Source organism: Carcharhinus amblyrhynchos, chromosome 27, assembly GCF_965287045.1.
Source record: "Carcharhinus amblyrhynchos chromosome 27, sCarAmb.v2.hapA, whole genome shotgun sequence".
Classification (NCBI taxonomy): Eukaryota; Metazoa; Chordata; class Chondrichthyes; order Carcharhiniformes; family Carcharhinidae; genus Carcharhinus; species Carcharhinus amblyrhynchos.
The window spans coordinates 42222956-42235038 of record NC_137350.1 but is presented as its reverse complement, the minus strand read 5'-3'; the positions used below and the strand labels follow the sequence as shown (position 1 = coordinate 42235038).

The 12083-nt window shown below is 45.4% G+C and overlaps 1 protein-coding gene across 1 annotated transcript in view; it reads right to left on the bottom strand.

The window, feature by feature from the left end:
• psmc3ip (PSMC3 interacting protein) overlaps nt 1–12083 on the bottom strand; it is a 39445-nt gene that overhangs the window by 6657 nt on the left and 20705 nt on the right. The window contains exons 4-6 of the mRNA XM_080213389.1: nt 5231–5342; nt 3068–3213; nt 132–185 (exon numbers count right to left, since the gene is read on the bottom strand). Coding sequence (XP_080069515.1) covers nt 132–185; nt 3068–3213; nt 5231–5342 — 312 coding nt within the window. The remainder of the gene's footprint in view (nt 1–131; nt 186–3067; nt 3214–5230; nt 5343–12083) is intronic.

Genomic DNA, 12083 nt, shown 5'->3' with positions numbered 1-12083 from the left:
AATTTTTCTCCGCCTCACCACCTCCCCTCCCCCACAAGGCAATTGACTCTAATGTCCAATTTGCCTGTTTGTATTCAGTGCAAATTACTGACCCACCTTAGCCTCACTTTACTAGATTTGAAAATACTCACCATTCTCTTTCTTTTCCGCCATTCTTTCACAAGTAACTTACGTTCATTATAAACCTAGTTAGATCAAAGTTGAAAAAGAAAATTAAAGGATAGTGGCTGTCTATTGAGCATCTAATAATTTCTGTTTACTTAAAATCTGCAATGTCTTCACCACTTCCCCTCCAGTCCTAAGGGCATTGAGTATTTATTCAAGTTCTCCAATCTGGTTTATAACCATATTAAAAGCAACAGATGAACTTGGTCAAATTCACCCCATGAGAACGACCTACTCCTCCTCCATACCACACTTTTACCCTAATCTACCCAAACACGGTCTGCATTTCTTCTGGTGAACACAGTAAAAAGTCTCACAACACCAGGTTAAAGTCCAGCCAGTTTATTTGATAGTAAACCCACAAGCTTTCAGGATCGCTGTTCCTTCGTCAGGTGTGTGGAAAGAATTTTCCAAAAGCTTGTGGGTTTACTATCAAATAAATTTGTTGGACTTTAACCTGGTGTTGAGAGACTTCTTACCGTGTTTACCCCAGTCCAACGCCGGCATCGCCACATCATTTCTTCTGGTGACCAGGAAATACACTCTGCTGTGCTCCAGGAATCCATCCTAGGGACCTGATATTCAGTATACATCCCTACTACTTGGTGATATCATATCTTCATCACCATTATCGACTTGAAGCTCATTGCTGTACTGTCCAAACACTTACTTGATGTCAAGCCTGGGATGAAGGAAATTTTACTTGTCCTTTGGCTCTTGCATGTCCCTGTCATTGCACATACCTGACACAATGCAGCCACTATACTATCAGTCCATATCTGATCTATTATTACCACCTTCCATCCCAACCTATTAAATTCAAACCCTCACCAGCACTTTCATTACCCCAAGAATCCATTTAATGTGCACTTTTGCAGCTTGAAATAGAGACGGTGACATAACTTTAACGTCAATGGATAGTAATTCGAAAGCCTAAGTTGTGCTCTGGGGACACAGGTTCAAATCCAGCCACAGCAGAGGTGAATTTGGCAAATAAAATGTGGAATTGAAACTTAGTATCGATTTCGATGACCATGATACCGCCAATCACAAAAGCCCACTTTTTACTAATTAAGAAAGGAAATCCGCGATCCCCTCATAGCCTGACCTACATGTGACTCCAGACAGACAGCAATGCGGTAGACTCTTAACTGCTCTCTGAAATGACCCTGCAAGCCATGTGGTTCACAAGGACAATTGGGGATGGGCGACAAGTGCTGGCCTTGCCAACGACACTCACATCCCATGAAAGAATAAATAAAATAGTCCAAATTCTCCACCATATGCAATCAGCTCTATTTTCATCTATTATACAGGTTCCTTCTGTACCGACTTCAAGCACATCAGAGTCCTTTGACAGACAAATTTGGTCCCCTCACACAGTAGAAGAGATAGTTTTTGGAGAAGGTACACCAGAAGACAGCTGATTAATGCCTAGCTTAAAAAGTCTAATAAGGAGTTTGGAGAGTTGAGTGTTTTTACTCCAGCAAAGCATAAACTTTGGAGAAATTTGATTGAGTATTTAAAATAATTAAATGACTATACTGTGTTCATGTGGACAGGCTTTTTAAGATTATTGAGGAGGCACCTGCATGAAGTTACAAAAGCTTTAAACACAGTGATTTTTCTTTTTACAATCGTAATAGTCCGGCTTGTGCAGATGTGTGTGAATGCTGAACATGAACATGGATGAGTTGTGGCTGATACCACAATGTACTGAAGGTAGGTGAGTTGGTGGCAGCATCACCACCTGCTACATTAAAAGTGAAAGGCTTCCGTGATGGTGCTTTCAAAACACATAGGCTCAATTTTCCCATTGCATCGCGCCCATGGTAAAGTCGGGTGTGAGGCTATTAACATGATCAGCACCTGCATCTGTGCAGATTGCCATTTTACCGAAACCCAGAAATGATGGCGATCTGATTTGCACCCGAAACAGGCGCAATGGCAATTTAAATGCATTTGCATGCATTTAATTTGAATTAATGAACTGTCCACCCAACTTTATCAGCATTTCCCCTTTTACTGCAGCATTCGCCAATCTGGAACGAACCTGCTAAATAAAAGTCTGAATCGGGCGCTCCAGCTGCTAAAGAACATGTTCAGTGATTCCAATGGCTCCCTGACTCAGATTGGCAGTGAGGGGGAGGAGGCAGGCAGGATTCTCTGGCTGGGGGTTTGGGGGTTGTGGGGGGGTCGGTCAGATGTATCTCTGGCAGTGGGGGTAGGGTTGCGGTGGTGGTGGAGGTGGAGGGGGCCGATCGTTGTCGGGGGGCGGGTAGTGTCAGGGGGAAGAGGAAGGAAAGCTGATCGTTGTCTGGTGGGAAGGAAAGAGGAGGCGGGTCAGATGTTCCTCGGGGGGGGGATGAGGCCAGATCGTTCTCTGAGGGGCAGGTAAGATATATCTCTGGTGAGTGGGGAGGCCCGATCGTTCACTGGGTTGGGGGGGTGTCAGATAGATCTCTGGTGGTGGTGGGGTTATGCGAGTGGGACCCATGATTTTTTTTCAGGCAAAGTGCTACTGGGGGTGCCTGAAAACAGATTTCTAAGTTGGATCTGAATTACGCCCAGATTCAGCACTTGGAATAAAAATGGTAAAATCAAGCCCATAGTGTTTGATGTGCATAAAGAAAGGTTTAATAACTTCAAACTGTAATTGTCAACATAAACAAATATAGCACAAGTTCTGCACTTTCCGCTGGCCTCCAACTACTTAATACTGCATTACCATCTGGTACATGACAAGGAATGTCTCAGGAAATTTCAGTCACGTTGCTCATGGTAAGATTGGCATAATAGTTACACTGTTTGATGAAGTTCTGGGCCAAACATTTAGCCTGATACATAGATTAATTAAATGAACTGAAAATGTAGCAATCCCCCTGCTGAATAATGAATTCACCTTCTCTTTATCCTCTGGGGCAACATGATTGGTTGCAGATTTGATTTTTTTCAGTCTCTCTTGGTATGATGCACATTCCTGTTTTAATGCTGCGATTTCCAAAGACATTTCTTCAGTTGTCATTGAATTATTCAGCTCTTTAAGTTCTAATTCAGATAAAAATGAAGTTAGTATCTGTTCTGGTTTCACAAGCGCAGCACAGGTTAGATGCAGATACCAGACCCACATCCACCAGTCCTACTTCACAAAACAAACAACATTCCACTTTCCTCATTACAAAGGACCATCGGCCACGTTCTTGCTCACTTACTAAGTCTGTCCAACTCCTCCTGTTGCCACTTTACATCGATTGACTCTGTCTACACTTCCCACTGCCTCGGAAAAGCAGCCAGCATAATTAAGGATGCCACACATTCCGGACATTCTCTCTTCCACCTTCTTTCATCAGGAAAAAGATACAAAAGTCTGTGATCATGTACCAACCGACTCAAGAACAGCTTCTTCCCTGGTGCATCAGACTTTTGAATAGACGGGCCATATACTAAGCTGATCTTTCTCTACACCCTAGCTATGACTGTCACATTACATTCTGCACCCTCTCCTTCCTTTGTACCCTATGAATGATATGATCCCTGTGACACACCACTGGACACTGGTTTCCAGTCACTAAAGCAGCCTTCTGCCATCACCCTCTGTCTCCTACAGCTGAACCAATGAATCCATTTCATCAAATTACTCTGTATCCCACATGCATTTATCTTCTTTACAAGTCTCCCATGTGGGACCTTGTCAAAAGCTTTGATGAAATCCAAATAAACTACATCAACTGCATTACCCTCAACTACAGACCTGGTCATCTCCTCAAAAAACAAATTTGTTAGGCATGACCTCCCTTTGATGAAGCCATGCTGACTATCCCTGATCAAGTCTCTCCAGTGAAGATAGATTCTCTCCTTCGTAAGTCTCTATTATATTTCCCTACAACTGATGTAAGACTCACTGGCCTGTAGTTCCCCGGTTTATCTCTATTACCCTTCTTAAATAGCAGAACCACATTAGCAGTTCTCTAGTCGTCTGGCACCTTCCCCATGGTCAGAGAGGAACTGAAAATTTGGGTCAGAGCCCCAGCAACCTTCTCCCTTGCCTCTCTCAGAACAATTGATCCAGACCAGGAGATTTATTCACTTTTAAGGCTGCCAACACCTCAATACCTTGTTTTTCCCTAGGCATCATGCCCAAAGAGGATGTTGGCAACCATGGACTTCTGCTGTATTTGTCCATATAATGCTGGTCAAAGTGCTACAGTGGTTACTTTTGCCAGGAAGCTCCTGCTCTTTGCCATCTACTGTCAGGCATATTGGAAGGACTTACACGCTGATAATCAATCTGCTTGGCCACATTATGCATGCATGCACCTTCTGTGGCCATTGAACCCAGGGTTTCTGGACCAGAGATGACACACTATATACTGCACTACAAGACCTCATTCCTAACCACTACGTATAATAGGATTTTCCTCATGTCACTTTTGGTACTATTGCCAAACCCTTTAAAGTTATGTCTGTTGATTCTTGAACTTTCTTGCAATAGGATCAGTTTCACAGAATTATTACGGTATAGGAGGCCATTCATCCATCATGGCTGCAACAGCTCTCCAAGAGAACAATTCAATAGTCTAACCTTTTTACTTTTTCTCTTCATACAATTGTCTAGTTCTCTTTTGAGATTGCTGTGATTAATGAAACAAAAGCAAATTACTGCAGCTGCTGGAATCTGAAACAAAAGCAGAAAATGCTGGAAAATCTCAGCAAGTCTGACAGCATAAGGTGGCCCTCTATCCAGCCCCCGTAGCACCAATCCACTCCCCTCCACCCCCACACCCACCACCACCACAACAGTGTAAATCTCATCCTATTTCCCACTGATTTCATCCAGACCCAAAACGTTAGCCCTTTTTCTCTGCACAGATGTTGTCCGACCTGCTGAGGCTTTCTGACATTTTCTGTTTGTGTAATAGATTTAAAAAATCCTGGACCATAACTTCTGATGGATTGATGGTTGAGTCAAATTGGAAGAATAAGCATATACGTTTCATTAGTTCAAGACATTCCTGTCACTTAGCACCAAACTTCCAAAACGCTCTACACCCCCTCCCCAACACACCTGCTTCTATTTGCCGGCAGCTTTGCTGGACATTCTGGAACTTCTCACTCAGGTCACTGAGCTGAACATCCAGGGTCTTCAGATCAGCTTCACCTACAGCTGCAAACTGACTCTAAGAGAGGGAAATCAGATAGGAAGAACCAAAACTGATGAGAAAGTTATATTCAGGATGTATCAACATTGACAGAGCCACATTTAACAAGCATCCCCAGTCATGCTGAGCTGGTGGCGAGCCTCCCTTATGAATTGCTGCAGACCTTGCAGCACCTTGTGCATGATGGATACATGCACAAGTCAGGATGGAACGAGATTTGGTGTGGAACTTGGAAGTGGTGATTATTCTGCAACCTTGCTGTGCTTGAAGCTCTCCATGGTAGAGGTCACAGAAATGAAAGCTGTTGGAAGTGATCGTGATCAGTTGTTGCTACACAATGCCTCCACAGGCAGGATGGAGAAAGCTAGCACGAGGGGGCATAGCTTTAAATTAAGGGGTGGTAGTTATAGGACGGATGTCAGAGGTAGGTTCTTTACCCAGAGGGTGGTGAGGGATTGGAATGCCCTGCCTGCTGCAGTTGTAAATGCGCCTAGTTTGGGGGCGTTTAAGAGATCCATGGATAGGTTTATGGATGGAAAGGGATTGGTTTAGATTAGAGGGTCATTGCTTTTTAATTGGTCGGCGCAAGCGCAACATCGTGGGCCGAAGGGCCTGTTCTGCGCTGTAATGTTCTATGTTTCTATCTTGTAGGTCACAGAGCAGAAGGAGGACATTTGGTCCATTGTGTCTGCATCAACACTCCAAATGAGCAACATGAGTTAGTGCCACTTCCCTGACCTTCTGCATATAGATGATTATTTGAATAGAAACAAATGCCCTATTGAATGCCTCAGTTGAACCTGTCACCACCACATATTACATTTGCTCCTTTTGTAAATCACTTTAAATCTGTGCACTCTGGCTCTTGATCCTTTTAGAAGCAGGAACAGTTTCTTCCTCTCTGCTCTGTCCAGCCCCTTCATGATTACGCTATGGCCACACTACCTGCTGTATTAGCAGACATTTCAGTGTAAATCAAAGACCACATCTGGAGTACTCTGCCCACATGCTGATGATATAGTGGCCCACTCAGTCCCATAGCTACCTTGACTACAGCTCCTTATAGCCTGCCTCCTGTAAGGACAGTAAAAAGTCTGACAACACCAGGTTTTAGTCCAACCTATTTATTTGATAATATACTCGCAAGCTTTCGGGGTTAGCCCCTTCGTCAGGTGAATGGAGAGTTCTGGCCTCAGACAGAGCATATAAAGCACAGACAGTTTAGAGATTACTGATTAGAATGCGAATCCTTACACCTAACCTGCTGTTCAAGACCTGAAGTGGCTGATAATGTGAGTGGAAGGAGCACTGATCACAGTTTAAAGAGATGTGTATTGTCTCCAGACAGTACAGTTAGTGAGGTTTTGCAAACCCAGACAAGTCACGGGGGTGACTTGAACAGCAGGTTAGGTGTAAGGATTCGCATTCTAATCAGTAATCTCTAAACTGTCTGTGCTTTATATGCTCTGTCTGAGGCCAGAACTCTCCATTCACCTGACGAAGGGGCTAACCCCGAAAGCTTGCGAGTATATTATCAAATAAATAGGTTGGACTAAAACCTGGTGTTGTCAGACTTTTTACTGTGTTTACGCCAGTCCAACGCCGGCATACCCACGTCCTGTAAGGGCACCATCCCATTTTCCCAGTTTCTCAACCTCTACTGCATCTGTTCTGATGATGTCACCTTCAAGAACAGCAATTTGAACTTGTCTGCTTTTTCCTCAATCGAGGATTCACCTCCCCACATTGGTTGACTGGGCATTCAACCATATCTGACCTATCCCCAGCATCTTTGCCCTCACCCCTTTCCCCCCCTCCCAAAACAAAGACAGGGTCCCATTTGTCCTCACTTCATCCCACCAGCTTCCGCATTCAAAGGGTCATCCTCTACCAACTCCAGACTGATGGCACCACTAAACACATCTTCCTCTCACCTCCACTCTCAGCATTCCGCAGGGATTACATCTCTGTGACAAACTGGTCCACTTCTCTATTGCTCAGCCCTTCATCTCCTTCCCATTCAATCGTAGAAGGTGCAACCTGCTCTTTACCTCTTCCCTTCTCACTTTCGGGTGATGCAGCATTTCACTTCCACCTCCTTCAATTTGGTCTATTGTACTTACTGCTCCCGATGTGTCTCCTCTACACTGGGAAGACTAAATGCAGACTGGGTGACTGCTTTAGGGACCATCTTCACTTATTTGCAAGCATGACCCGAATTTACTGGTCGCTTTCCATTTCACCTCAGCGTCTTGCTCTCATGCATTTTCCAACTTTATTGCAGATTTCCAGTATCTGCAGCATTTTACTTTCATTAAGAAAGAACATAGAACATTACAGCGCAGAACAGGCCCTTCGGCCCACGATGTTGCGCCGACCAGTTAAAAAGCAATGACCCTCTAACCTAAACCAAACCCTTTCCATCCATAAACCTATCCACGGATCTCTTAAACGCCCCCAAACTAGGCGCATTTACCACTGCAGCAGGCAGGGCATTCCAATCCCTCACCACCCTCTGGGTAAAGACCACCCCTGACATCCGTCCTATAACTACCACCCCTTAATTTAGAGCTATGCCCCCTCGTGCTAGCTTCCTCCATCCGAGGAAAAAGGCTATCACTGTCTACCCTATCTAAACCTCTAATCATCTTATATGTTTCAATAAGGTCCCCTCTTAGCCGCCTTCTTTCTAACGAAAACAACCTCAAATCCCTCAGTCTCTCCTCATAGGACCTCCCCTCCATACCAGGCAACATCCTGGTAAACCTCCTTTAATAGAATGCACTATTAAACCTGGTTCTTGGGAATGAGAGGATTAAGTGTCAGTGGGAAGACATTTAGGAGACAGTAATCATTGTAATGCAAGGTTTAGAAAAATAAAGTAAAAATTATTATCTGGGGAGAGCTAATTTCAATTGGGCAAAACCAGGGCTGAACCAGTTCGATTACAAAGGTTGGCAGCAAAAGCTGTAGCTGAACAATGGGCTAACTTCATTACAAAGAAGGTCCAAACACAGTCAAGGTATATTCCCTTAAAAAGGGAAAAGTAAGGCAAACACCAAATCCAGACCTCCATGGATAGAAAAGGAGATAGAACTCAGGATAAGGAAGAAAGAGCGTGCTTATCAAGTTGTCAGGTAGGAAACACAGTTGAGAACCAAGACGAGCACAGTAGCTGCAGAGGAGAGATGAAAAACAGAAACATAGAAAATAGGTGCAGGAGTAGGCCATTCAGCTCTTCAAGCCTGCACTATCATTCAATATGATCATGGCTGATTACGCACTTCCAATATCCCATTCTCACTTTCTCTCCATATCCCTCGATCCCTTTAGCCACAAGGGCACACCCCGCTTCCTCTTGAATATATCTAACACGCTGGCCCAAATTCTGTTGGAGAGAATCCCACAGGTTCACAGCTCTCTAAGTGAAGAAGTTCCTCCTCATATCAGTCCTGAATGGCTTACTTGTTATTCTTAGACTGTGACCCCTAGGTTTTGGGCTTCCCCAACATCGGAACATTCTTCCTGCATCTAGCCTGTCCAGTCCCCATCAGGATTTTGTATGTTTCTATCCCCTCTCATTCTTCATGGCACAAATCAATTCCAGCCTCCCGGACAAGAACGTAGAACACTACAGCACAAACAGGCCCTTCGGCCCAAAAGTTGCGCCAATCATATCCATACCTACCAGGCCATAGAACTATCTGTAACTCCCAATCCCATTAAATCCCATATACTCATCCAGAAGTCTTTTAAAAGACCCCAGCGAGTTCGCCTCTACCACCACCGATGGCAGCCGATTCCACTCACTCACCACCCTCTGAGTGAAAAACTTACTCCTGACATCTCCTCTGTACTTGCTGCCCAGCACCTTAAACCTATGTCCTCTCGTAGCGACCGTTTCAGCCCTGGGAAATAGCCTCCGAGAATCCACCCTACCTATACCTCTCAACATGTTATAAACCTCTATCAGGTCACCTCTCAACATTCGTCTCTCCAGGGAGAAGAGACCTAGCTCTCTCAACCTATCTTCATAACGCATGCCTCCCAATCCAGGCAACATCCTTGTAAATCTCCTCTGCACCCTCTCAATAGCTTCCACATCCTTCCTGTAGTGAGGTGACCAGAACTGCGCACAGTACTCCAAGTGGGATCTGACAAGGGTCTTATAAAGTTGCAGCATTACCTCCCGACTCCTAAACTCAATCCCTCGATTAACAAAGGCCAGTACACCATACGCCTTCTTGACCACATCCTCCACCTGTGAGGCCGATTTAAGAGTCCTACAGACCCGGACCCCAAGATCCTTCTGCTCCTCAACACTGCTAAGACTCCTACCCTTGATATTGTACTCTTTCATCCCATTGGTCCTGCCAAAATGGACGACTACACATTTATCCGCGTTGAAGTCCATCTGCCACTTCTCCGCCCAGTCCTGCATCCTATTTATGTCCTGCTGCAACTTTTGACATCCTTCCAGACCATCCACAACACCACCGACCTTCGTGTCATCAGCGAACTTACTTACCCATCCCTCCACTTCCTCATCCAGGTCATTTATGAAAATGACAAACAGCAAGGGTCCTAGAACAGATCCCTGGGGCACTCCACTGGTGACTGACCTCCATGCAGAAAAAGATCCATCTGCAACCACTCTCTGCCTTCTGCAGGCAAGTCAGTTTTGGATCCACAAGGCTAAAGCCCCTTGGATCCCATGCCCTCTCACTGTCTCAAGAAGTCTTGCATGGGGGACCTTATGAAACACCTTGCTGAAGTCCATGTAAACCACATCCACTGCTCTTCCTTCGTCAATGTGTTCAGTCACATTTTCAAAGACTACCTGGATCCACTACAGTTTGCCTACCACCGCAATAGGTCCACAGCAGATGCCATCTCCCTGGCCTTGTACTTAACCCTGGGACATCTAGATATCAGGGACACATACGTCAGACTCCCATTTATTGACTACAGCTCAGCCTTCCGGGGAAGTGCCGGAAGATTGGAAAACGGCTAATGTTACGCCGTTGTTTAAGAAGGGTGGCAGGCAAAAGGCAGGGAATTATAGGCCGGTTAGTTTAACGTCTGTTGTAGGTAAAATGTTAGAATCCGTGATCAAGGAGAAAATAGCAAGGCATCTTGAGGAGAATTGTTTGATAGAGCAGACGCAGCACGGTTTCATTAAGGGGAAGTCGTGTCTGACAAATTTATTGGAGTTCTATGAGGATGTGTCTAGGGCGGTGGATAGAGGAGAGCCGGTGGATGTGGTGTTTCTTGATTTTCAGAAGGCGTTTGATAAGGTGCCGCACAAGAGGTTATTACAGAAGGTTAAGGGGCATGGAGTTGGGGGTAGGGTGTTAGTGTGGATAGAGGATTGGCTGTCAAATAGAAGGCAGAGAGTGGGGGTCAATGGGTGCTATTCAATTGGCGGTTGGTGACTAGTGGAGTGCCCCAGGGATCGGTGCTGGGGCCTCAGCTATTTACCATTTATATAGATGATGTGGAGGAGGGAACCGAGTGTATGGTGTCGAAATTTGCTGATGACACCAAGATTGGTGGAACGGCAAATTGTGCGGAGGGTGTGGAAAGTCTGCAGAAGGATCTAGATAGGCTGGGCGAATGGGCCAGGAACTGGCAAATGGAATTTAATGTTAGCAAGCGTGAAGTTGTCCACTTTGGTAGGAATAATGGTAGGAAGGACTATTACTTACATGGCGAAAAACTGCAGCATGCGACAGTGCAGAGGGACCTCGGGGTCCTTGTGCATGAGTCGCAAAAACCCAGCCTGCAGGTGCAGCAGGTGGTCAGGAAGGCAAATGCGATGCTGGCCTTCATAGCGAGGGGGATTGAATATAAAAGTAGGGAGGTCTTGCTGCAACTGTACAGGGCACTGGTGAGGCCACAGCTGGTGTACTGTGTGCAGTTTTGGTCGCCGCACTTACGCAAGGATATTTTGGCCTTGGAGGGAGTGCAGAGGAGGTTTACTAGGCTGATACCGGAGTTGAGGGGGTTGAACTATGAGGAGAGGCTGAATAAACTAGGCTTGTCCTCGTTAGAGTTTAGAAGAATGAGGGGAGATCTCATTGAGACATATAAGATGATGAATGGGATGGATAGGATAGAGGTGGAGAGGCTCTTCCCGCTCAGAAAGGACAGTAGGACTAGAGGGCACAGCCTCAAGATAAAGGCGGGGTGGTTTAGAACGGAGTTGAGGAGGAACTTCTTCACTCAAAGGGTGGTGAATCTCTGGAATTCTCTGCCCGTTGAAGTGGTGGAGGCTGCCTCGCTAAATATATTTAAGACGCAGGTTGATAGGTTTTTGATAGGCAAGGGGATTAAGGATTACGGGGAGAGGGCGGGAAAGTGGAACTGAGCCACGACAGATCAGCCATGATCTTATTGAATGGTGGGGCAGGCTCGAAGGGCTAGATGGCCTACTCCTGCTCCTATTTCTTATGTTCTTATGTTTTTTTTTGTTCAACACCATTATTCCCACGAAACTCATCTCCAAACTCCGAGGCCTGGACGTTGGCACCTCCCTCTGCAACTGGATCCTGAACTTCCTAACTCACAGACCACAATCATTAAGGACAGGCAACAACACCTCCTCCACGATCATCCTCAACACCGTGCCCCACAAGGCTGCGTTCCCTGCCCCTCACTATGCTTCTTATACACCTATGACTGTGTGGCCAAATTTCCCCGCAATTCGATTTTCAAGTTTGCTGACAACACCACCGCAGTGAGTTGGATCTCAAACAA